This window comes from Charadrius vociferus, unplaced genomic scaffold (genome assembly GCF_000708025.1).
Source record: "Charadrius vociferus isolate BGI_N301 unplaced genomic scaffold, ASM70802v2 scaffold806, whole genome shotgun sequence".
In the NCBI taxonomy this organism is placed as follows: Eukaryota; Metazoa; Chordata; class Aves; order Charadriiformes; family Charadriidae; genus Charadrius; species Charadrius vociferus.
Genome location: NW_009649038.1, coordinates 1,514,183 through 1,540,645, shown reverse-complemented (window position 1 = coordinate 1,540,645; position 26,463 = coordinate 1,514,183). Strand labels below are relative to the sequence as shown.

The window sequence follows — 26,463 nt, the reverse complement described above, 5'->3', positions numbered from 1 at the left end:
TTGGCAATGCTGTTTTTTACTATTTGTATTGCAGTATGTGTATTTTACAGAAAAATACAGCATGTTTTTCAATGGTGTTAAATTCAGTTCTCAGTTAAACTTCTTAAAGATTCCAAGTAACACAGAATAGCAGGTCTTTTTAGAATGGACCTTCGTAAAAAAGAAAAAAAAAGTGGCAATTGTAAGAAAAAGGACAACTGTAGAAGTAGTTTTACTTAGCATTTCATTTTAAGGAATTGATTAAATATTCAGTTTTAATTAAGTATTTAATTAATTAAGTATTAAATATTCAGTTTTGCAGAAAATGACAGCATGTTATTTTGTTTGCATGCATTAAGAATATCAGAAAAACTTACCTTTTTTATTTGGAAACTTATGACGCACAACTTTAGAACTTGCTGCTGGAATTTAAAGCTAAGATTTCTGTCAGACATAGCAGCTTTATTACTTGGCAAAATTTACAGGACACTTTAATGTGGGGCAATCAGTACTGCCACTTCTATTGAATAGGACACTTTTTTTAAAAAAACAAACATTTTCTCAGAATTAGAACATGAGTCTGTGGACTAGGACGTATTAGAAAACACACATGTAGTTGAAAGCTTTGATTTTAATCTTAGGAAAGATATGTGGAATTAGAGTAGGATATATACTTGGTACCAAAAAAATAGACTTCTTTTTACTGTTTATATGCATACATATTACCAACCAGGTTCTTGCATGTGTTTATCTACACACTGTTCTGTTTTTATGAGCTGTAATTGAAAAATGTTGGCTCTTTAGATTTCTCAAGTATAGTTTAATAGTACGGTGACATTAGCATGATAAAAAATAGAGCTTTTAAAAGCTTGCTTATGACAGGGAATATGGGGATTTACTTAATTCTGTGACAGAGCAGTGCTAGCCTTTCCACATTGTCTGCACATCAGAATACCAGGCACGGTTTAGTTTGTATTATAGTCTTTTTAAATTTAGAAATTAACAACAACAAATTTCTAGGCTGTGCAAATAAAGAGCAGAACAATATATGGTTTTTTTAATGTTGAGATTTTGGACCTGATAATTTTCAAATTGCACAGAATTATTTGCCAAACTGGCAGAGGGCTTAATAGATGCGTAGACCTCCTAAAAGCTGTAAGTCTTAAAAATGGTATGGATTTAAACATAGGAGATACGGGAGAGAGATGTCTACATGGTGTGTATGTGCATGGTATCTAAATATTTATAAAATAAAAATGCACAATAGATTGAGTAGAATGAGTTTGCTGTTTTACATTCAATGGGAACAGCATGACCTATATTCTCTTGCAGTTTTGCTATTTTCCCTGAGGGTGCCCTAAAATTAAACCCTAAGTCGTTTTTAGTTATAGGTTCAGACAATCCCACTACTTCACAACCTACTGCTGTTTATCAAATGGTGGCTGATGATTGGTGACTGCCCTTTTTCAAGGAGGAATGTGTTCCTTTCTTTTCTTTTAACCTCTGTTCAACCTTCAGAACTGAAGTTCAGACATTCATTTTCAAATGCATCCTAATTCATTTTAGCTTTAATATTTATAGATAGAATTTTTTTCCTGGATTTGCAGCTGTTGTGTTACTGTGCCTCTTGAGAACTCATTTTTGGTGGTGGTGTTTTTTAATTTATTTTTTTAATGGGAAACTTTCTGAACTACTGCACTGGTTGTGTACGTAAGACATTAGATACTGAAAGCAGTGTAGTGTAGCCAAGCTGATGTTACCTTTATATAGAGTAGTTACACAAATAAAAGGTAGAAACATACCTAATTAAGCACCAGGATTATTTTGATCTGTGCAAAACCAAACATATTTCAGTAAGACACCATAAGAATGTAGCATAGACTTAACCCAAAATGATGCTTGCATTTTACCTAACAATTCAGTTTCCATGTTTCCTTTTTTTTTTTGGAAAGAAAGCACAGAAGGGGGGGGGGGGGGGGGGGGGAGGGGGGGAAGAGGAATGAAGCCGCATAGCCACCTTCCTCTTATGTAAAGCCATAAGAAGAATATTACAATCTCTGTACACAGTTTAGCTTGCTGCTTGTTTCCTTAAGAGTACTTCAGCTCTTTTTCCACACAAGGTATATTGTCTGCCATTGTTGCAAAAAGTTTAAAAAGGAGATCTAAGTTTTACAAGTGGTGAGTGTGAACCTTCCACCTCTACAAGTTACCAAAGTAATGGAAAAGGACCATAATTCTTGTAGAAATGTCTGTGCTCAAGTTGTAGATGTTATGTGAAATTAAAAGAAAATGAAAATCTACTATATGTTGCTGTATTAAACGTAGAACCTCCAGAACTCATTACTTATTTTCTGTGAAACTTTATTTTTTGTAGGTATTATGGCAACTTGACATATTTCGACGAAGCTTAAGAGGTTTAACTGGACATGTGTGTCAGGGAGATGCGTGCATATTTTGTGCTTTAAAGGTAAATAGTAATTTTTGGAAGAATCATCTTTAAAAATGAGGGAAAAATAATTTAACTCATTTTTACTAATTTATATCCCTATCGTACATATGTCTGGGTGACTCTAAGTCATTCTTGTGTAAAGAAACTATGTAGATTTAAGGACATTTGTAACATGTTTGTAACCGAAATATTTTCTCGTGTTTAAAGAAGAAATTTTTGTACACAAATTTTACAGTCTGCTTAAACATAGAATTTTGGCTATTAAAAGACAGTATAACTTATTTGAAAATATTATGTAGCCTCTCTGAGATTTTTTTCTTCTATTTGCATGCATATGCTTTTGCTCTTTCCTGTAGTGTTTGAATACTATATTACTGTTTGATAAGGTCTCAAGATTCTTTTTTTATTCAGTAGCTGATAGTAATGGTGCAGAACTTAATTGTTCTGATTGTAAGTAATGAAAGGCAGGTAGTGTTACTGGCAAACTAAGGAAAGCTGGTAACTTTTTAGTGTTTGAAAGTAAGATCTGTATATCTTAACTAGTGTGTAAATGTTGTGCTTCAAACAGTTTTGGAACTCATCTGAAATCTGTAAACAAATGTTGAATTCTGTTAGGTTCTTACTGCTTTTACTGCACTGGTATTTGACTGCCTGCAGTCATTAGGGAAATAGCTGTAAGCGTGGTATCTCTGTTTCATTGGGATAAAAATCCCAATGAAGAAAAAGTATGGGGTTTGTTTTGTTTTTTTTTTTTATTAGTATGCACTTTCTACTCTTACTGCAATTTGACAATAAAGACACTTGGGCATTCTAACACAGGACTGTAGAATGTATAGTCAAATACAGTAGTAGATATAGTGATACACAGAACTGGGAATCGCTCATCTGGAGAGAACTGAAAGGGACAACACTATTTGAAAATGTAGTTCATTGAGGAAGTGGTTTTTTAACGATGCTAAATTGTAGGGAAGGATAAGCCAAGTATTTTAAGAGTTTATTCTCAGGGAGTTTCACAGACCGAACTTTGTTACTGAGTAAGTGTTTCAGGCAAGAACTGTTTGTGGTGACATTTATTTAATCTTTCAGAAGCTGCATAATTTATGAACTGTGTAGTTTTTTCCAGCCATTTTTAGTATTTATCATGATTGCAGTATGGTACAGATTGTTTTGAACGTGTCTCTGTCTTTTTCCAAATGTAGTTGGTTTTTTGGGGTGGGCTTTTGATTTTGTTTTGTTTTGGGTTTTTTTTAGAAGGTGTCATTTTATTTCTTTGGTTAAAATGGTTAATTTTAAAAAGCCAAGAAGTTGAAGTGGGTTGAGACTACACATATTCAGACTAACTTCCTGGGGCTTTTATTCCAACCTCTTTACAAGCTCTTGACTCTACAGAACTCGTTGGGACTTCTTGTTTCATCAGTGTTTTGATACACATCATGTTCTTCTGTGTGCTGGACACTTGATCTTTTAAGTACATTAAAGTCCAGACCATAATTCAGACATACCTATGTTTTCAGATAAAATCTTTTGTTGGTCTTGGGATGATAGCTTTAGTTTTCTGGAGTTTTGTGTGTATAGGGATTCATGTTCATACCTGATGTCATAATAATAAACTTCATGGCCTTTTCCTTTCGATTTGACCCATGTTACATGGAAAGTTCTGGTCATATACAGTCTTGTTCAATGCTGCACTGGAGCCGCCTTTAAGAAATGGAGAAGGATTGAAGGGTGACAATTGCTGCAAAATATGTTATACTACATGGTTTTAATAACTAATCATGTCGCTGAAATTATAGTAAAAAAAAATGTAGTGGCTTCATTGTGCTCAGGAACATAAAGAGGTAGTGCTAATGGTGTATCACAATTGAACGCGTAAGTAATGAATCATTCCATTCTAATGGTGCATTTGAGAAGACCGGGTGCTTCATTTTTCAAGCTAAACTTACCACTTGCTGTACATTAATACTCTCTCTCTTCCTGTAGTTTTGGGGGCTCCAAAATATGCTCTTTTCTTCTCTGGATAGCACTGGGGTGGGGCTTTGACTATGCAGGCCACTAAAATGAGCATACATATCTGCATAACTGCTTATCTGTAATTTTTTTTTTTTTAGTTTGACATGTAAGGTTCTGTTGCATACCAAAAATGACCTGGCAGCCAAAAACAGAAGTGATAAATCTTTTCAAAGCGAAGTTAACTTGTATTATCCGATCTGTTAAAAACTTAATTTTAAATGTTTGCATTGAGATAGTCACTCTAATTTTTATCAGTAGTCCATGCTTTTTGTTATGAGAGGGAAGCTTAAACATTTGACAGACATGTACCATGGAATGCATCATGGTTAAAACACTACTTTCGTTTAGCACTGAAACTTTGATTATCTGTTGTATCTTTGCCTTCTGTCCCAACAGTTTATTTTTTAAACTGTAGGAGGCCTATGTGAAGACTGCTTATCCTTATTTATGTTTTACGTGGCTTCTCCTGATTTGTTTTGTCTATATTCTCTTCATTTTTCTCTAAAGTTTGACTTCATGAGGTCACTTGCATACGTATCTCTGCCAGAAAGAAAAGTAGTAGACAACTATTTCTTTTGGGAAATGAAGAAAAAATCAAGTGCAATTTATTTTCATGTTCTGGAACTGCAGATATTGACCTGTTCTCTTGTATTGTATGCACTAGTTCAGCAGAGAACTGATTTAATAGCAACGATTATCAGCATTCTGTCTAGTTTATGGGAGTTTTCTGCATATCCATAACTTAATAAAGATACACTCCTGTCTGAAGTAGTAGTGTAAATGTTACATTATTTAGTGAATGATGGGTGTTAAACTAACCTGAGTGGTATTACGTGATGCCCTAAGAAATACACACCATCTGTAAAGATGAGATGTATGCACGAACTGCTATTCCAGTGGCCAAATTAAAAAAAGCTGCATAATTACACACCATAATTACACAACACAAACTTGTGTTGCTTCTGGGAGCTAAAGTCAATCACTTGCATTTTTATGCACTTTTACGTTGCTTTTCTGTTGGATCAAGATTCCATTTGGTAGCATAACTTCTTATAATGGAACAAGTAAGAGAGCACAGAACCTAAGTAGCTTCAAGAGAAAACAGTAATTTCTAAAGTTGCATAGATTTATAAACTTTTTGTATATTTGCTGTTTAGACAAGCTGCATAAGAACTGATATATTTCTGTAGAACCACAGTGTCTAGCCAAGTGGCTAATGAAACTGAGTAATTGTATTTCTTCCTAGGCGATATTTTCACAATTTCAACACAGTCGAGAAAAAGCTCTCCCGTCAGATAATATGAGACACGCCCTGGCAGAAAGTTTTAAGGATGAACAGCGTTTCCAGCTTGGATTCATGGATGATGCAGCAGAATGCTTTGTAAGTATTGTTTGTGTTAGTTGTGTCTAATTGTTAGTTTTGTGAATGCCAACCTGGCCTGTCATTTTGGTAGCTCCAGGCTCACAGGTGGGATACAAGTGACATAATACTACTGACCATCTTTATGCCAGTTTAGGGGAACAGACACATGGAGTAGGTGTCTGGTAATGTGAGATGGACGAATTCTTTCATTTGCTCCGTACTTTCTTCCCCAACCGTAGCTCAGGCAGAGGGATATGTGAAACATCATTACTACAGGAGGTCAGTGAGAATGATGAACTCTCAATCGCTCTTAAAAATTTTGGATAGAGAGAAGGGTTATTTTCTCAGGAGAAAAGGCACCTACGGATTTGAATATATAGTCTGTTCCTCCAAGTATTCTCTCATCAGCAATCAAAATACATTCTGTTGCAACTAGCCAGCTCATTATGGTCTTCTGCAGAAGAGATTTCCATTTTCTTATCCAAGAGTGAGCGAATACTTGAAGATCTTGACTCTTGCTGCAGTTACTTTCTGCTTTTATGAAGTGTCTCATTGATAAACATGAGCCATTACTGTGACCATAAAAGATGACTCAATATCACGTAGAACACTGGTAAAGAAGCCTGTCTAAGAAGTCCAGTATTAGACAAAAATGTTCACAAAAAAACCCAACCAAGCAACAAACCCCCCAAAAACCCCAAACGAAAACCAACAGTATTAACCTTCAGACACAGATTTGAGGAACAGAAAATATGGTTGCTGCTTTGAACACGCTTTGGAAGTATCCACAAATGAATACCTGCCTGCCAGCTGCATTTTCACATACATAGGAGAATCCAGTGGAACTCATGAAATTGACTGTTTGAGATCTTGCCATCACGTTAATGGATTGCAGTCATGAATTTCTCATGAGTGCTCCATCTAATCAAAATGCATTTGAACCCATGAAGTAATCAGCTGTCTCAATGATCTACCTGAATAGATTCTCTTCTTCCCATTACCTCTGTTATTTTTGGTGAAAGAGGAAAAAATGGCAATGCTGATTCAGGGGCCAAACTGATGACAATCATCGTACTCTTTTTTTTTTTTTTTTTTTTTTTTTTTTGGGGGGGGGTGGAAAGTGAGGCTTGGGATGGGATCAGGCATGTGCTGTTTATGAGCTTTTTCCATGCTTCTGTCAACAGTACTTGTGTTGGAGCATGTGCTAAATGTGATCAGATGATGAGATTGATATGCAGAGAAAAGCATAAAAGTGTGAAGAACTGAAACAGAGGCTTGATCCAACAAATATTTCAGTCATTGTGTGCAATGACATTAATACCATGTCTTACTGTAAAACAGCTGTTTTAATTTTTCTTGAAGAGTCACTTCCTTCAAAGGCGAATGCACTGTGGGCAAACAGTTGGTTAACTGTTGTCTAATGCTGTTTTGTTAATGTTTGGAAACCTTGAGATGAAGAGAATTCCCATCCACTGGGTTGCAAATAGGGACAGAATTAAATACACATTAAACTTGTAGGTGGACTATTTGGAGCCAAGGGTAGTAGTTGGAGTACTAAACTGTAAAATTGCTCATATATTCTGACTTCATCAGTTCTGTTTATATTTACATTATTATTTCTATTTAGGAAAATATCCTTGAGAGGATTCACTTTCACCTAGTGCCAAACAGTGAAACAGATATGTGCACTTCAAAATCCTGTATTTCTCATCAGAAGTTTGCTATGACACTGTATGAACAGGTCAGACCTTTATTTGATTGCTTTCACAAATTATTTGTTTTCACTGTCCTGAGTAAATAAAAACAGAAGTATTTTTATTTTTGTAGTGTGTATGTCGCAGTTGTGGAGCATCGTCAGACCCATTGCCTTTTACAGAATTTGTGCGTTATATTTCTACCACAGCCCTGTGGTAAGAGCTTTTATTCTTATATCTCATTTCTCTGTATACACCCTTCCAATAATAAGCAAAGCGTGCCAGAGAAATGCTCTTAAGTGTAAAGTAAAGGAGTGCGTATTCCTTTGTTAAAACATATTTTTGAGATGCTGTCCAAAAGTAACATTTGGATTTCGAAAGCAAGATGTAGAGAGAGCTTGACAAAAAGTATGTATTGCTACTGTTCTACCTCCATGTCTTGTCTTTTCAGTCATAGGATATAGTTAATTGAGAGTTGATTGAAATTTGTTAACTCTTAAGAAGGGAGATCAACAGTTATTTCCATTTATTTTTTATAGTAATGAAGTAGAAAGAATGATGGAGAGGCATGAACGTCTCAAGCCAGAAATGTTTGCAGAATTGCTGCAGGCAGCAAATACTGCTGATGACTACAGAAAGTGTCCTGTAAGTAAACAAGGATTTTGCATTACTTTAAGATACAAGGGATAATTTTTTAAGATGTTAAATCAGGCTAAAGCATTCCCCTAAAAGCAGGATTACCTGTGGCCACTTCAGCGCAGTCCAGCTTAGGGTAAAACAAAGTCCTTAAGTTACTATTTTATTTCTGCACTTGTAGCTAAACATGGTATTGTAGATGCAAGTGGCTTGTTTAGAAAGTCAAGTTATTAGGTCTGTGTTCTATTCTTCACTTGAGGTTTAACACAGAGCTAGGTGGTTTTGGTTAGTTGGAACAGGTGTATTTTCTGAGTGAAGCTGCTTTAGTTCATATTCCTCTCTTCATTAAATGGTTCTGCGTAAATACTGTTAATTTAGGAACCGTAGAAAAGTGCACAAGAACATATACACCTAAGCTTTAATGATGAAATGGAGGGGGGACAAAAGAGAAATTGTGATGGTGACTTGGATGTCTTCAGAGATTTCTGTTTCAAGGTGGTGATTGGATGTTGAGGTTTAGCTGCAGTCTTCATCAGAGTGTTTTTATAATGAAGAATTCTATCCTTAAATTGTTAGAAACAAACACCATAATTAGAAGAAGTTGCAGAGTTGTTTTGTTGCACTATTTCTTGTCTTGTAACTCAACTTCAGACTTCCATTTTTTTTAAACATATTTGGTTTTTCTCCCATCACATTTTTTTCCTTTTTCTAGAGTAACTGTGGTCAAAAAATAAAAATTCGTCGTGTTCTTATGAATTGTCCTGAGATTGTCACAATCGGTTTAGTCTGGGATTCAGAACACTCTGACCTGACAGAAGAGGTTATGCGGAATCTGGCAACACAACTTTATCTTCCTGGGGTATCTGACCTAAAACTTACTGTTTGCTTATTCTAGAATTCATTTTACATGTATTTTATCTATATGTAAATATATACAAAATGCAAATATATATACACACATACATTTTTATGTTTTAAGTTTATGTTTTTACTACTCTTTATAATGTGTTGCTTGATGTAGTTTCTCTGGGAGTAAAAAAGTCCCATCAGAAGTGTTGGTCTTGTGCCTACGTGCAAAGATGAACGTAGGTGAATGCCTAGTTGAAAATCTAGGAATATCATATTCAGTTTGAAATTTGTGGAGTTATTCCACAGCATTATTGTTTTACTCTTTCAACTATGCAAAAATAATTGTTAAAAATAGATGCAAGAAGTGCAAAAATCATTATTTATACTCATGAAAACTTGTATAATGCAACTGGATATTTAATACTAATCGCCTTGGTCAGATGCCAGTAGTAGGTCTGGAAATTGAGGCTAAATGTTTTACGCATATTTTAAAATATATAACCATTTTTACAGCTGTTCTATAGGGTTACAGATGAAAATGCCAAAAATAGTGAACTCTTTCTTGTGGGAATGATTTGCTACGCTAGTCGACATTACTGTGCCTTTGCCTTTCACACCAAGAGTTGTAAATGGGTGCTGTTTGATGATGCTAACGTAAAAGAGGTAAATACTGTTTTTACTGCTACCAAATGTAGTGACCTTTACTTTTCTAGAATGCATTCTTCTGACACCAAACGTGAAACAAGTTGAACAAATGTCTTTATTTTAATGACCCTTTGGTTTTGTAAATAAGTTTTCATAAATTAATCTTAGATTTTACTTCACTACTTTATAGTTCTGCCTTCCAAATGCTGACTGTTTCAGAATGTTAATGCATTTGTCTACTGTAGAACTTGTACTTCTTTTAATGAAAAAGAAGGCTTAATTACTGGCAGCTGTATTCATAGCGTTGATGTTCTGATTGTTAGCCCATCTAACATTGGTTCTCGCTTTTTGCCACAATTTACATAAGTGCATGTGCCAAAATGTTGAATCTTAATGTACCTTTGGAATTAGGCATTTGGTACCCGCTGCTTAATAATTTATTTTTTCCATAATTGGATTCTATGGTGTTGATAAAAGTTTTGGGGTTTTGTTTTGCTTCCTTAGATTGGAACAAAATGGAAAGATGTGGTCTCTAGATGCATTCGATGTCACTTTCAGCCATTGTTGCTATTTTATGCTAACCCAGATGGTACAGCTGTGTCTCCAGAAGATGCTCCCAAGCAGATTATTCACTGGTCTCAATGCAAAGCAGCAGGAGGAAATGGGGAAGACTTGGGTAATTAAGACTTTTTTTTTATTTTTTCTTTCTTTAGTAGCAGTATCAACTATATTTCTGAAATGGGGATTAAAAAGAGAAGGTAATGGATTAGCTGCTTTGTTCTTAAATACTTTTATCAATAATTATCTAAACGGCTTCAAGAGAAAATAGATTAGTGTATGTATTCAATATTAGAACTGTTTGTTTTGTGTCTGATAGGGGAATACAAATTGAGACTCACGGATAATGGGGAAAAAGATTTTCTGTTGTAGATTGTTTGGTCATAACTATTTTACACATAACCAGTAATTTCAGTATTAATTTCGTAGTATATTTGTATATGCAAATGTTCTTATGTGTGCATTGATACATTTAAAATGTCTTAAAAATGTTTTAAAAAGATACTTTAACTAAATCTTCATACAAATACAGAGATATATTTGAACTATATGTGTTTGTGTGTATGTATACACAAACGGAGAGCACCAATTCAGAACTTTTGGAAAAATCAGAAGGAGCTGCAGGAAACTTCTTTTCTCAGAGATTAGTATAGCATAGGCCTCAATATATAAAAATCTAGTCTTTTGGTTCTGTAGCTTGCACTGTTGTCCTGGGGTGGTGTGGTTGGTTGGTTTGTTTTTTAATGTTAAACATAACATACAAGTAAAGTAAATAAAAGGCCAATTGAATTTGACATGTTCCTCTTCACATAATGAGTAGCGATAGGACATAGACTGCTTCAGGGAAGAAACTGAGGACCTTATTCCATGACAGTCTACCGATATGCCATATACTATATGGCAGTATATAATATATTACAGAACCTTATTGCCTAGCATATTGAAATGTGGCATGCTTTTTCTCTGAGTTGTTTGGGTATTTTTTTTTAATCTGCAATTTAAAAGTTTTCTTATTTTTTGATTTAGATTGGAAACTTTGAATTAGGAAGCTTTTAATTTCTAAAGATACTTATGTTACTTGATAGGATTTGAAAAGCATTCTGCTCCTAAATCAGACCACATGAAAGAGAATGGAATTGGAGACCCCACTAGTCAAAGGAGTAATAAAAAACTTCAGCCAGATAATTCAGCATTCAGTAGAAGCCATATTCAAGCTAGTGGTGGTAGAGGTCCAGGTATGTATTCCCCACTGCCCAGAAAAACCCCAAACATGTCCTCTTATGAAATATTTCAGTTGATAGCATTTCAGGTATGTGCTAACCTCTGAACTAGAACTGTTTCTAAAGGAAGAATTCCATCATTGACTTGAAGGAGTCTCTGAATAATGACTAATGTTTAAGTAATGTCTGCCATAGAATGTTAACTTTTCTGGAGAACTGTAAAAACATTATTTTTTTTTATTACCCCTCATTATTCCTGCACTAAAGTGGCTCTTGAGGCTTTGATCCATTTCTCAAACATCTTTATGCTCTCCAACTGTATTGTCGGTTAAAAGGCACATCAGAAACTTGAAGGTGATTTGATCTTTTGGAGCATGAGGTGTGGCTCTGTGGATCACCGGCTATTTGAGGAACACTATTGCCCAACAGTATTGTGATATGCAGCCTTATTTGTAGTCCTGTGTATGAGTCGACTTTGTCTTTTGTTTGGAAAGAAGAGTAGGAAAGTTTTCTTTTCTGTTTAAAAAAACATTCTATTTGTACATTAGGCTTCCACACGAATCAGGCTATAAGAAATCATGTGAGGCAGTGACTTCTGCATTACTTGTCAGTGCCTTTGCTCTGAACTTTGAGATGTTTCACCTCTGTCTTTATTATTGAATTCCTAGACTTTTTTAAAACTGAGAATGTTTGGCTTAATTAACTCTTTTCGGTGGAGTGATGACTCAAAAATGCTCAGTATTTACCCTTTCAGAAATAGAAGGATTTGTTTTCATAAACAGTGACTCCACTGTTTTATTAAAAATAAACCTTTGCATTTAGACAGGATTAAACTTAGATCCAATTTTTCAGTGTAATTCATAAAATTTGACATACATAGTGTATGCTTTGAAAATGGCTTGAACATTCAATTTTAGTAAGAGGTTTTTGTAAGACATGCTTGACATAATGCTGCTTTGGTTACTTTCATACGCTCCATTTAGTGGACTCCTTGGAGATACCCATACATTTATACTATACATCTCATTTTTCTTAATCTGTGTTACGTAATTCATTAGTCTTTTTAAGTAGCACTAATATCAAAAACTAAATGTTATGGTACATAAATATATTTGTGCATTTTGATGATGAATGACTTTTTAGTAGTGATCTTTGATAATAAGTATTTTTTGCAGCTAAGTTAAGTTACAGCGATCAAAAGGACAGGCTAAAGGACATATCCAGAGAGTGTGCTCAGAAAGCTGCTGATATGAAAAACTTCTCATCTTTACGAAAAGATGCAGACAGAGGGCCAAGAAAAGAATCTGGGAGACAAAGAGGTACATTTTAAAAATATGACCAGAGAATCGATGCATTAAATACCTATTAGCATCAATATTAGCTGTGAAGATTTTTTTTCTCCTTTAAAGAGAACACACTCTAAGATTACTGAAAAACGGGAAACGGTTTTGTTTGCTGTAACAATATCAGTTAAATATTAATGTGCTGTAACAATATCAGTTAAATATTAATGAGAACTTTAATGGAGCTTTTTTCTTTTCCTTCTTTAAGATTTGATTGGGGAAGATCGTTCCAATGTGAAGTCGGGGTCTCCTCCAGTTGGAAATGGACTTAGACACTGTGCTGATCAGCGCATACACAGCAGCCAGGGAAAAGCCTCCTATAAGCATGACAATGCATCTCACCAAGCAAAGCTTTCTGTACAGGTGCTTGGATCAAATAAAACAGAAGCTTTTCCTGCTGGGGAGAAACCCATGCTCAGGACCCGGACTGATGGTGTCACTGGCTATGATACAGACACCAGTCAAGACTCTAGGGACAAAGGAAGTATCATCAGCAGCAGAAGCAGAAGTAAAGGCTGGAAACCTATGCGAGAGACACTAAACGTAGACAGCATTTTCAGTGAGACAGAGAAAAAACAGCATAGCCCAAAACACAAGGCAAATCCAAACAGTAAATCTAAGCATGAAAAGGAGCGAAGCTTTAACCATTGGCCAAAAGAGAACCAAATCCAGAAAGGTTTAATGACTATATATGAAGATGAAACAAAACAGGATACAGGAAGTCGAAGTTCACTGGATTCGGAGGGAAAAGGAAATGCTGAAAAAAGCAAAGGATTTACAGAGAGAAAAATCCTTGGTGATAACTGGCAAATTCAGAGGACAGAATCTGGATATGAAAGCAGTGATCATATCAGCAATGGATCTGCAAATCCAGACTCACCTGTTATTGAAGGAATTAATCCAGCAGATGTCAAGAATGTTAAAGAAAGTCCTTCCTGCAGGTAATGCTAATGCTCTTAGAACCTGCTTGGGTTGTATTTACTGAAAAGTAAGTTGTTCTAATGTTCATGTGTCTTAAAAAAAAAAAAAGTCAAGAAAACATGCTTTGGAACTTCATAAGCTTGAGGGTCGGGTATGTAGAAAGCTAGCAACATATCTAGAAATAAGAGTACAGGCAACTAAGTGTTACGTTTACCTTCACTCTGAGGCTGCAACACTAGTTCTGTTTGGAAGGCACTCAGCCAGGTTATTATGGCGCTGAGCCAGAACTGCTAAGCCCTGCTGAGGGGCAGGGTGTGTTAATTTGAAATAATTGCTACACTTCTTTAGTTACAAGTTTTTTAGACTGTGGGTAACTTGCCATCTGTAATGGAATACAAGTGTCTATATAAATCATATCTGTAACAAGCTGTACAGACAAGGAAATGGGAATGGCAGTAGGTGAATCTCCTATACTTACTGTTACTAGTCATTGTTCTGAAATTCAGTTTTCTGGAACACCTCAGATATGTATCGATCGCTTGATAAGCGATTGACCTGTCTGAAAGAATTCTTTGCTGAAAAGTATAAAATTACTAAAACTGGCCAAAAATGTCATTAGTCGCCAAATGTTATTAAACTTACTAAGAACTGATGCATGCTAATTAGTAACAAGTGTATTGCCCAGAGACATTGCGGAGTCTGTGTGGAGATACTCATAACCCAACTGGACATGGTCCTGGGCAGCCCACTGCAGTTGGCCCTGCTTGAGCAAGAGGGGTTGGACTAGATGATCTGAATAGGTCCCTTGCAATTTAAATGATTATGTTGTGCTGCGAAATATAAAGTTATCAACCTTTCACATGTGGTTTTCTGTATTGTGTGTCTTAAACTGTACGTGGAACATACTTCATGGTAAAACCCATACATTCTTCTTTCAAATCTTGTTTATATCTGTACAATGGAAGAGCATAGTTGTGAGACCAAGCCTAGTCACAAATGCTTGCTAGATTTGAGCAAATTTGGACACATATTTTCATGAAAAATTATTTTACAGGGGAAGAGAATAGCAAATACCAGGAAATGAAAAGGCTCTGACTTCTCTAAGCAGAGATGCAAAATTTTAGAACTCATTTCATAAAGTATTGTAGCAAGTTATAAAAAAATATATTTATATAAAACATAAAAAATACAGCTTCTGTATGAATTCAAGTGTCTTTGATTATTTTGGAAACTGCAAGAAGGCAAAATCAGTCATTTGCTTAGTTCTTAGTTTCTAGGGAATTATTTTACTTCACATATAGAAGCATAAATAAAGACATAAAAAAGGCCATGCCAGGACAGGGCCAAAGGATCACCTAACATGCGTTCAGTCTACACCAGTACCCGGTAGCAGATGCTTTTGAAAGACTACAGCAGATAGAGTGGTATTTTGTAAGTGTATTCTTCTGGCCTGTTGTACTTTCCTGCTTTATGGCCTTTCTGAACTGGAGATTATGACTGTGGTGTCCGCTTCGGATTAAAAAATACTTTTTACCCCATGCCTTTCTCTATTCCCCTCTTTTCATCCCCCATTCCTGTCTTTCCCCTCCCAACAAACTGTACAAAACCCCACTATACAAAAACCTTATGGTCTTTTTGTAGGATAGCGATATAAATATGTGTAAAGCTACTCCAAGCCATCTTTATTTTCAGTGTTTACAGTTGCCTTGAACAGTGATTTCTACAGTTTCAACCATGCCTCATTTTAAAACATGCCCAAGAGGTAACGGGATGCCTAAATGCTGCATGTGCCTTTTTATGAGAGATGGTATGATAAATTTAGAACAGCAGTAAGAATCTGACTACACTGTTGTTTCAATATTTGTCAAATAAAGACCAAAAAAAAAAGGACTTTATCAAAATACAAATGTCATCTTGGAACTTTTGGAAGGCTTTTGTATGACTGGTAATTGGAATTGACAGGCAATACCCACTAGTTCCCTTCTAACCATTCAGACTTTGTCTCATAAAAACAAAAAAAATACAAATTAATTACTTGAAAGTTCTTTTAGATGGTGGAAAAAATTACTTAGTGTTTTGTTTTATGTTAGGTTCTTTCTCCATTCTTCCTGTTTCTTTCAGAATTTTTCTTGTTTTTCTGTCCTTTCAATAACAATAGTCTTTTTTTTCTTCTTTTTTTTTTTTTTTTTTAACTTGAAAAATGCCACTTTGTATCTTCTTCCCTACATTACTCTCGGAGAAGGAAGGAATTGGCAGGGTATTTGTCAGCTCCCTATCTGGATTGGTAAGGAATGCTTTTTGCTCAACTAAACCAGCAAGATTTACTAAATCTGCTGGTGGGTTTTTTTCAATTATTACTGCACTCTCCTCTTGAGTTTGCTGCTGTAATCTTCCAGTTTTCAGAAAAGTTTTTAAATGAAAATCCCTATGAGTCAAAGAGCAAGTGGCAATCGCCACTTAGAAGAATTATGTTTATTGTCACAACAAAGTATTAATGCATAGTAAAATGTCAAACTAGGAAAATGGACAAGATAGAATATTAGCTAACAGGTTACACATGCTCAAGATATTGATACTGAGGAGATTTTTGCATTTTTAGAACACAAGCTTGTCATAATCAGATGCTGCTATATGTTTAAATTAAAAATGTTCAGGGTGTAAACTCTTAATACTGAAAAATATATTTGTTTCAGACATGGGTGATACTGATGATAAGTTGGAAACCATATAGTACCACATGGGTAGTATTCTTTTGCTGCACTAAAGTGGCAATTTTAGCTAAAACCTACAGAGAAATTGAATTAGGTGACCAGTGGTGTCTGTTCCATTTGAAAATCACTGCAGTAAACATATATTCAATAGGGTCATGCTTTCTTGGTGATCTCTGCTAATAAGCACTTTTAAATTTTTTTATGAAATTTTTTAGTTTACAATTAGGAAAAAATGCGGTCAGTAGTTCTTTCTCACAGGTGACATTCCTTTTTTTCTGTTGTCTATAACTTTGGGAAGCAGGTGTCTTTATTAAGCGGGCTGATGGGATATTAAGATCAAGAAAATTTGCTTTTCATGTGCTGCATGTTAGGCATCCTGCTATTGTAGTCTAGAGTAGGGCTGGGATGAGTGGGCATCCCCTCTCCAGAACAAACTGGGAACAGCAGCCTCGCAAACTGTATGGTTTTTACCTGTCCGTATTAAATGATTCAGTTCATCCTGAATCTCTGTGCATCAGCACAGCCTGTCGTGTGTGGGAATGGTATTAAAAGTATTAAAGGGCCACCCCTGCTATATTACATATCTCCTGTAAAGTGTTTGTGTTACTAAAAATTGTGACAGTGATAACAAGAGTCAGTTGCACATAGGCAAAGTTTTTATGCTTGCATGCACTCAAGGCAATAAAGTTTGTGATCATACATCAATAATTTAAGCCTTCAAATTACATGTATGCTTCTTTTACAGTGAACAGAACTTGTCAACCAAAAAACCTGACAATGTGTTACATTCAGTGTCCCAGCAGAACAGAAACTTTTATGGTAAGAACTTTAACTTGTATAAAGAATAAGAAGTTTTCTAAAACTAATTTAGATGTACCAGAATTTTAATACTAACTTAATAATATCACACAAGAGATGGACAGATTTCTGATTAGCCTTTTGTATTTTTCAGTTTTGCTGCCCAATTTAAGGATATTTCATAAAATTGAAAAATGTATATACAATTTCTCTCTCTTTTTTTTTTTTTTTTTACAAGCCATAACCAAATATTTCAAAATTAGACAATTTTTGTATTGGGTTGGCTGTACTTAGGTGGATTAGAAGAAAAATGGCATGGAATTTGTGGCTGTTTTGGCCATGATGTTAGGGTTTTTTATATACTTTTTTTTCAGTAGAGGGACTCATCATAGCCTGTCTTCTAAAAAGGCAAAAGAAATCTGTTTTGTGGGCTTTTTTACCCTCTACGGTGAATTCCAAATTTTGTTTTTGTTTACATTTTTAACCTTTTCAGTGAGTTAGACTGATGGATAAAGATGGAAAGTGTTCATATCCCTTCTTGGTACGTTTTGATGGAAAAGTGATGGAAGATTTTTTAAAATGTCTGGGTGGACTTTGGTACCATTTGTTTTCCTTCAAGATACGAAGCAATATCAGGAAGAAACACTTGTAATAAGGAAATCTACTTCCTTTTACATACTCATATGTCTGTTGGGTTTTTATAAAGTTGATAAATGCTTTTGCATATAAATATTATAGGTCAGTATGAGGCCAGCCAAAATCATTATCTACTGTTGCTGGAACAATTGAATGGTGCTTGTACAAAGAATTGCAATAAATACTAGGCCACTTCCCCGGGAAATGTTTGATTTTTATAGATATCATACTTCTTTTCAAATAATGCGTAGTTTAGTTTCTTCTAAGACTTAAATTGGAGGAGGGGGGAGGTGCCATAATACTTTTTTCTGTTATTATTTTTTGGTTGTAGAAAGAAAACTAATTTGGTGTTTGTTTATTTTGACAACAAAAAAACCACAAACCCCAAATCGATGTTGCATGGAATGCAAAGATCTGTTTTTGCATGACACTTATTCTGCTTTAGTGTACTGTACTATAATTATCATACCAGTGGAAAAAAACCCACACTTGGATAGCAAAAAGAAGAAAAACCACCAGTGGCAAGTACATAAAAGACCCTGCAAGAATAAAAAATAGGTGGGTTCAAGCAATGTTTGAGCTTAGTAATGAGTATTCAGTGGAGAGGACTGTACTTCAGTATACTTAAAGCTTTCAACATGCATCGAACATTTTCTTTAAAAAAAGTATAGTGATTCCACGTGATCCTTAGAGTTATCATAAAACATTGATGATAAGATCCCATCTATTCAGTTATTCTAATTCAGTAACTAACTTTTGAATAGTTTCATAACAAAAATGTATGTATTCTAAATCAAATATGAAGTTTTCGTGTGAGTGCATGTTTTGGAAAATAATACTTTTAGTGGAAGTGATTAATGGGCTGAAAAGATACCTGAAGAATTTGATCATTTCACATACATGTGGAGTTAAAGACTTATTTAGACTCAGTTTTTGGTTGACTAAAAAGTGTGTCAGGACACCTTTAGCAAGGACAGTAGTAGTCACTTACAGGTGTCAGTTGTATTACCTTATGTTATACTTCTGAATATTATAAACAAGACATGGATTGGTAGGTAGATACCAAACAAACTTGTAGAAAATAGTACTTTAAGAAAGAAAATCCAAGTCTTTTCTGACAGAGGAATAGTATGTTAATCTTTGTTAACCTCTCATGGCAACTTTGAAAAAATCTCTGGGTGTTTTTTTTGTGTGGTAAACTTCTTATGGCTTATGGAAATAATGTTGGACTTCTAATTATGCCCACCATTTGTATAACTGTGCTTTATCAGTTACTCATTTTTAACTGGAGCTGAATAAGGCTACTGTTCAGCAGTTGAGGAATTCTGTCCCAGACTTACAAAAATAAACTTATTGTTAGAGCATTATAAAGATAGTAACATTGAATCACACGGTGGTTATGCAGATCAAATGGCTGCTGCTTTCGCTGTTAGTAAGTAGTAGATAACTGTAGTGCTCAACAAAGCCAATTCTTCGTTTGTGCCATCAAATTTTGGCACAAAAATGTGAATATTAAGTAAGCAGATGCAGTATCCTTAATTTATATTAATGAGTTAGTATTTATGAAGTTTGAACTTGATGAACTGTGGAGGCTAATTTTTTTGTTTATAGAGAACATGTGACATGAACAGTGGGAGGGCAAAATTTCCAACCTCACATTCTTCAAGATGAAGAAAGATGACTATAATTCTTGGAAGTTGGAAAGGGCTATAGAATCTTTTTAATGGATTTTCAGAGCAGTCCGTGTGCCAGCTACAGATAATAATTTTCAGTCCTAAAGGGGTTTTTGTGGCTTTCATGACAACCCTCCCTGATTCCTAAGGCACAGGTATCTTCACGAAATGGCCACGCCTGACAACTTCAATAAAAGGCATTACTGTTGGGAGGGTTAAGGGGGGAAAAAAAAAACCAAACAAAACACCAAACCTCGAAGCTGTTTTCTAGTTTCCTACCGTCTCGCCCCCTAAAGCTCAGACCACTTCATTCTTGAACTAACCTGTCAGTAGAATAAGCACGGCAATTAAAATCGGCCAAGGGCTCAATGGCCTCCTGTTAAAGATGTAGTATTGAAAGCTGTGTGTTCAGTGATCTCAGAAAAGGATGTACTTGGAATCAATGCCTTAAATTAATAGTTGCTTCCCTTTGAAAACAGTGGTTGTAATATTAGGAATCTGGAGGTTTTCCCATTAATAATTCTTCAGTTCAATAGCGTGAGACAACTTGAACTGAAATCTAGAGTCATTCTGAAGCTCTGGTGAGTATGTAAAGAGGAATCTAAATTGCCTTTGCTTAATTATCACTTCAGAAAACCCCACAAACAAGCTACAATTCTGAAAAAGAAAACTCATCATCTTAGGAAAACCAAACATTTATAGTAATAATTTAAAATATGCAACTATACTTAAGAAAATCCAGTTGTTAACCTTATGGTACAGTCAATGTGTATGACTGTCATATTTGAAAAACTGAGTAGTGAATTAAAGCATGCAGCTACTTTATTTGCTTTAATCTATCATTTAAAGATACTCCAGAAAAGCTTTTATTTGTTTCTGTTTAATATTAAAGATTTTAGTTTAAAAAAAACCAACCAACACTCCAAACCAAACCCTAAACTTTCAAGATTTCCAAATGTAGTCAAACAGCCTGTGAAAATTGAAATGTAAAGCACTCCCACGTTTGTAATTCAGTTTTTAATGTGAGAAGTTTGCAATTTAAAATAGATAATGCAAAGATTTGGGGTTGGGTTTTAAAACAAAGACCTCAAACTTCTTGAGATAGGTAGGTCAGAATGAAGAGAGGGTAATAGTTGGTGTTTAGTGTTGCCTGTTGTTTCACATCAAAACTTAGTTAAACTCTTACACGTATGCAAGTATGTATCACCCCACCGCCTAGAAAAACAACAGTGAAACTTTATTTTCATTTTTTCCAGATGTTTAAAGCCCTGGAAAAAAACCACTAATGAATATATAAGAAACGTTTTGCAACAGAATGTTTCTCTGAAAGGACATATAATATAAATAAAATATTTAATATAAAGAAACTTTTTTCTGAAGATTGTCACTGTTTTTAAAAATAATATTCTATTTTGGGCAAGTTATGTGTTTACCTTCTTGACTGGGAGTACGTATTTGTTCCACATTTCCAAAGCTTCCAGTAAGTTCATCTGTCATTTCAGTTGAATACAGGAAAACGTCTGGGTTCAGGGAGAGGAATTTGCCATGGTACTTGTTACAAAAAATATTACACCTTGTTTGGTTTTTTTATTGGCAACTTAAAAAAAAAAAGAATTAAAAAAAATCAGGTAATCAAAAGTACAGGAAACATGCAGCTAAAACACATTAGAAGGAAATTGAATTTATTGTGGTTTTTGGTGGGTTGGTTTTTTGGTTTTTATTGTTCTTTTTTTTTTTTTTTTTTTTTTTCCCCCCCCAGAAATTGGGCTTTGCAGATTTTTGCAAATGTTCTGTATGTGTAAATGGAGATATTAGAGGAGAACTTGTCTGTCCTACCTTGGCAATGGAATGGCTGTTAATCTTCTGAAAATCTAGATTAGCTATTCAGATGTGAATAGATGCCTGTAAGTCTTAAAAGCAGACTGGTTTGTACTTGAGAAACCAGTTACATTTTGTTTATTGGTAAGCTTCTTATGCCCCATTGATAGGGATGTCAGTCTCCTGCTGTTTTTGCGTCCCATATTTAGGTTTGCAAAGAACGTAGAGCCAAAAGTCCCAGTCGGTTCTGCGTCTGGTTTTAACCATGCATGGATATCCTGTCAGCAGAAGAGAAAATAACACATCTATTTTTAAGTTAGCTGGAATTCTGAAAGCACAAACCACCTGGTATCGCAGAGCAGCTTAGGCTGAATGTGTGCGGTGGTCACACCATAGAAACAGCATATTAACCTTTGCTGCCGCCTCCTGCCCCATTTGTGATATCTCAGAAGGGCTGAACGGGGCTCAATTCCTTAGGAGTTTGGAGTACAAATAAAAAATAAAATCTGTAATCTTCATATCGGGCAGTTTTGGGGAATTAAAGAGCAGTTGTATGGGCAATTTATTTGCAATTTTTAAGTAGATGCGTTCTTGTATAAAACTCGATATATTCAAAGCCTGAAAGTTAAAAACAGTAGCTTCAGACACTGATAATCTAGCAAATTATTTAACAAATTCATTCCTAGAACTGTATCTTGAAGTTAGGACTAAGAATAAAGACTAAAGTGGAAATAGTCACAGGAAATAATGTGACAGAGCCTGTGCTTTTTCCCCCACCCCAGTAAAGCAATTTACAGTTCATTATAATCTGTAGCAAAATTAAATGTTTTCTATTTGTAATATTACATCAGTGTTAGTTAGCTCTGATGCCATGGCCCACTGGAGCAGTTGTGAACTTTCTTTCATATTAATTACTTGTCCCTTACCAGAGTCACACAGGCTCATTCGGTAACAATATTTTCCCAGAAGTATTCTTTCTAAGGTTGTGGTATTGTTTATCATGCCAGAATAGCAAGATTGTGTTTTTTGGGGTTTTTTGTTTGTTTTTTGTTTTGTTTTGTTTTTGTTTTTTTTTCATTTTGAGGCTGAAAGGAAAGCCATATGGGGGCTTTGTCTCCTGTGCTATATGCCTTCTTAGCCTCTACAACCTGTGTTCTTTGTCAAAGATTTAGTGTCTTTAGTCTTGCATCAATTAAAGATAGGGCAGATACTGACCCTCAAAACAAGTATCATCCAACAGCATAGGCCAAAGTTTTTAGTTTAGTTCTTTTCTGTTGGTGCGTTTTTGACTCATATGTTCTCAAGTCAAAAGTTCCAAGACTTTATTTAAACTTAGGGAAATAACAAGTGAATAAAAAATATTTTATCTTGGTAATATTACATAATTTAAGAATAGATTAAAAATTTTTTGTAGCTTTTGTTAATGAAAGTATGGAACAGCCTATGTTATCCCACTGGAAATTGGCTAAGTGCTGTCTGCTGTACATGAGATTATACTACCAGAAAACAGGCAACATATGCTGCCTTTTTTGAATTTAATTCCTGTTTTTCTGAAATAGGCGTAGTAGTTATATGAATCTAATCTATACGTTCACAAAATAAGGCGTCTTTTGAACGGCTTCAGAGCAGGTGACTGATTATAATGGGCCAATCATTGCATTGGGAAGACTTCTAATATCTGTCTCTAAACAAATAGACCATTGCTTGTCACTTGTCAAGAGAGTGTTTTATTCTATGCGGTGTGGACATTGATACTTCAATGCTTCCTTTATTTACTGGTAACTAGGAGCTGCATTGTTGAAAAATTTTGTATTTTAGAGAATGATTCTTTGCCTGTGAATAAAAGGAGCTTCTAGAGTGTGAGTTGTAGTAGCACTGGCCCAGGCACTCTCATGTTTAGGGCACATGACTGAGGGCACACTCTGTCTGCTCAGCATCTCTCTAAACTGTGCAGTTTGCTGTTAAAATCTGTTTCAAAGAATGCATAATGCATTTTTTTAAAAAAAATCCAAACTCACAAACAACAACAACAAAAAAGCAAAACACCCTCCAATCCCTAAAGTATTCATTCCATTTAATAATTATTACATGATGTGAAATTTCAGAAATCATGAATAGTTTTTATTTTGTAATTTAAATGAGTTTGGGTGTTTGAATAAACATGCTTTTATAAAAAGCTGCTTTTGAAAACATGCTTTTAATTAGATGAAACATTAAGATGATCTTGAAAACATGTCTATAGGACTTAAAAATTGTGGTTATTACCTATTTCTTAGTAACACTGGGGAAAAAAAACCCCACAAACCAAAACAAACAAACCACCCGAGATTTCCTCCAGATTATTGTGGATGGATGTAAGATCTAACCTTCTGTGACAAATAGTCTTAAATGTTTTTTCTAATCAATGTCAAATCTTGAAAGGAATTAATTTTCCTGTTGTGTTGTGTTTTGTTTGTTTTTGTAACCTCTGAAGAATTACAAAGAAGGAATTGGACTCTATTTCTGCTTGTTTTGAAATAATTTTTTTCTACCCCCAGACTTGAGGAAAGACCAGATCAATTCAGAAGTTAACTACAGACCTCACGTTAATTTCCCGACAGAATTACATTTGCAGGTGCCCAGTCCTCCAGTACAGAGGTAACTAATACTGGTATTAATTTACTATGTAATAGTTTAAGAAATGCTGAATTCTGTTATGTGATAGTAATCAATATTAAACATGCAAAAATTAAGGTATTGAATATTTTTGACAGACAATGCCTTTTGTATTTTATGTAATTGATAGGGCTAAATGCGCTCTGTCTTTATTTCAATTTTGATGTTGTCAGTGGAACCAAATAGCTTACATTGTTATAAACCATCTTACCAGAGTAAAGCATTTTAATATTTTTTTGGTTTGAATTTATGTACTACAACAGGCAGCCATTAACCAATTTGTGGTTAGCGCAATAACCCCATAAAGTTTGGCTGGAAGGGGAGGAAAAGGTAACTTCTGTTTAGAAGCTGCTGCTATGTATGTTGTTTCTAACTGTAAGTGCTCAGTACCTTCTAAAAATAAAAAATCAAAATACAAATTTATCAACCAAAAATAACATCTAATATTTGAAAAGTAGATATATCAGGCTGAGTCACAGGGATGCTTAAAAGAGAGCAGAGGTCATGTTTGACATAGTTCTGAATGCTGAAGGAATTTATTTTACCTTACAGATACTCAATCTCTTACAGAGATTTTTTGAGGCACCTTACATTTCAATTGAAAGAAACCTTGGAGTGATTTAATACAACTTTTAATCAAATGGCTGTATGTTAAGCAGATCCCAATTCTCTAGTCACTTTGAATATTTAAGCAGTGCTACCAAGGCTGTCTTTGAAAAAAATCCTTGGATTATTTTCTTATGTTTTTATGGACACTTACATGCTGTGTGGTTTTGTATTTTAGAGCTGAAATGCCTGAAACCAATAGGAAACTTTTCCCATCGTCAGCTTTACAGCCAGTTGTTAAAGACATTGTTAAGTCAGAAAGTAGGAACAAGGCAATCGAACAGAATTCTTTGGAGTGGCTTAATCCAGACAAATTTGAGAAGATGAACGTGTCAGTATATTGTGCTGATGGCGTAACTCACCCCTATACAGAAAATGTCTGTGGAAGGAAGCTGATCAACAACGACCTTCACTCCTCTTCTCAGCTGCAGTCTCATCATGCAAGAACATTTGGTCCCAAAGTGGGGTTGTCACCTTCTGTGCCGCAGAACCTGTCAGAGAGGCCCATGGTGCTTCCCCCTCCCGGTGAACATGCCGGGCACCCACTCCGAAGGGTGGATGCTCTTTGGGTGCCCGAAGCAGTGTACCAGAATCTTCCTCCTCCTTTACCGCCGAAGAAATATGCTCTGAATACTTTGCCAGGATCTGAAAATAACTCAGCAGCTGACGTAAAATCAATAGGAGTGATGCAAAATAATCTGTTAAGGCAAACAGGTACACCTTTAAAATCTGCATCAGAAGCAAGCATATTTACTAATGAACAAAGGCTTAAAGAGCCGTTTCAAGGGAATGAACTCTTTGTTCATAAACCGGATTCTCCACCTCGCTTATCAGTTAATGACTTCTGGACTGTGTCTGAAACCTTCTTAAAGAAAGGATCTCGTCATACGGGGCCAAGTGCTGGCTATGTAGATGGAAATGATAGTGTATCCCTAACGACTTATTTTTCAGTAGATAGTTGTATGACTGACACATACAGGATGAAATATCATCAGAGGCCCAAGCTGTATTTTACAGATAGCGGAAGCTTTCACAAAGAAAAGCATCCTCCATCAGCTGGAGTAGAACTGAATGCTACATACCATGCTACTATTGAGCCCAGGCATCCCACATCTGAGCAAAGGTACAAGGCAAATGTAGAAGGCATACACTGCAGCAGATAGATTCTTAAACAAAAATAATCTGGCTCTGCCTTTTGCATTTCATGTAGTCTGTAAATGGGCACAAACCTTGAATCTCTCTGTGTGTGTGTGAGATAACTAGGTACCCAGTTGACTGTACTTTGCTTAGGAGTTATGACTGTTTAAATGAATATGCAAATAGAGGTGAACGGAGGAAAAGAGGTGCTAAACTTCTGGTTCTTGGATTTGTTACTCGAGTTGCCTTAATGCTTACCTCTGTTACTCTGCTTGTCTTCTACAGTTTATATTAAAAATGGTCCCTTTGGGTATATGCATCTTACAGCAGTGGGATCAACTAGAAGTTACTGATTTTATAAGAAGATTTAATTAGTTGCAGTTCAAAAAGTGTTCCTTTAGACTGTGGTCACAACATACTTACACTAACAAACGGGATAAACTTATTGCCATATATAATGCGGTAAATACAGTTACAATAGAGCAGTATTTGTCCTGATAGGTAGGAGGAGGTGAAATGTTTGTTTGTTGGGTTTTTTTAACTGACTTCTCTGAGAGCCTGTGCTTTCACAAACCTTCAAGTGTCTTTAATACAAGTTTACCCAGAGAATTTCTAACTTCTTATTTGAAAAGCCTTAATAATAATAATTCTTCAAAAACAGTTCTGGTTTGCAAGTGTTCAATGAGATTTTCAAAGGGAATCCAAGTAAAGTGCAGTAAAAGACTGTCCTCTTAATATACCTGCTCTATGTTAGTGTGCATT

General features: G+C 35.2%; 1 protein-coding gene across 1 annotated transcript in view; it reads left to right on the top strand.

Moving 5' to 3' along the window:
• Positions 1-25,727, top strand: part of USP53 (ubiquitin specific peptidase 53) — a 26,016-nt gene extending 289 nt beyond the window's left edge. The window contains exons 2-16 of the mRNA XM_009887882.1: positions 2,354-2,446; positions 5,685-5,819; positions 7,429-7,542; positions 7,629-7,711; positions 8,035-8,140; positions 8,844-8,990; positions 9,494-9,643; positions 10,130-10,301; positions 11,269-11,418; positions 12,579-12,722; positions 12,955-13,687; positions 15,910-15,951; positions 17,124-17,197; positions 23,841-23,940; positions 24,743-25,727. Of these exons, the coding sequence (XP_009886184.1) occupies positions 2,354-2,446; positions 5,685-5,819; positions 7,429-7,542; positions 7,629-7,711; positions 8,035-8,140; positions 8,844-8,990; positions 9,494-9,643; positions 10,130-10,301; positions 11,269-11,418; positions 12,579-12,722; positions 12,955-13,687; positions 15,910-15,951; positions 17,124-17,197; positions 23,841-23,940; positions 24,743-25,727 (3,228 nt within the window). The remainder of the gene's footprint in view (positions 1-2,353; positions 2,447-5,684; positions 5,820-7,428; positions 7,543-7,628; positions 7,712-8,034; positions 8,141-8,843; positions 8,991-9,493; positions 9,644-10,129; positions 10,302-11,268; positions 11,419-12,578; positions 12,723-12,954; positions 13,688-15,909; positions 15,952-17,123; positions 17,198-23,840; positions 23,941-24,742) is intronic.
• The last annotated feature ends 736 nt before the right edge of the window (positions 25,728-26,463 follow it).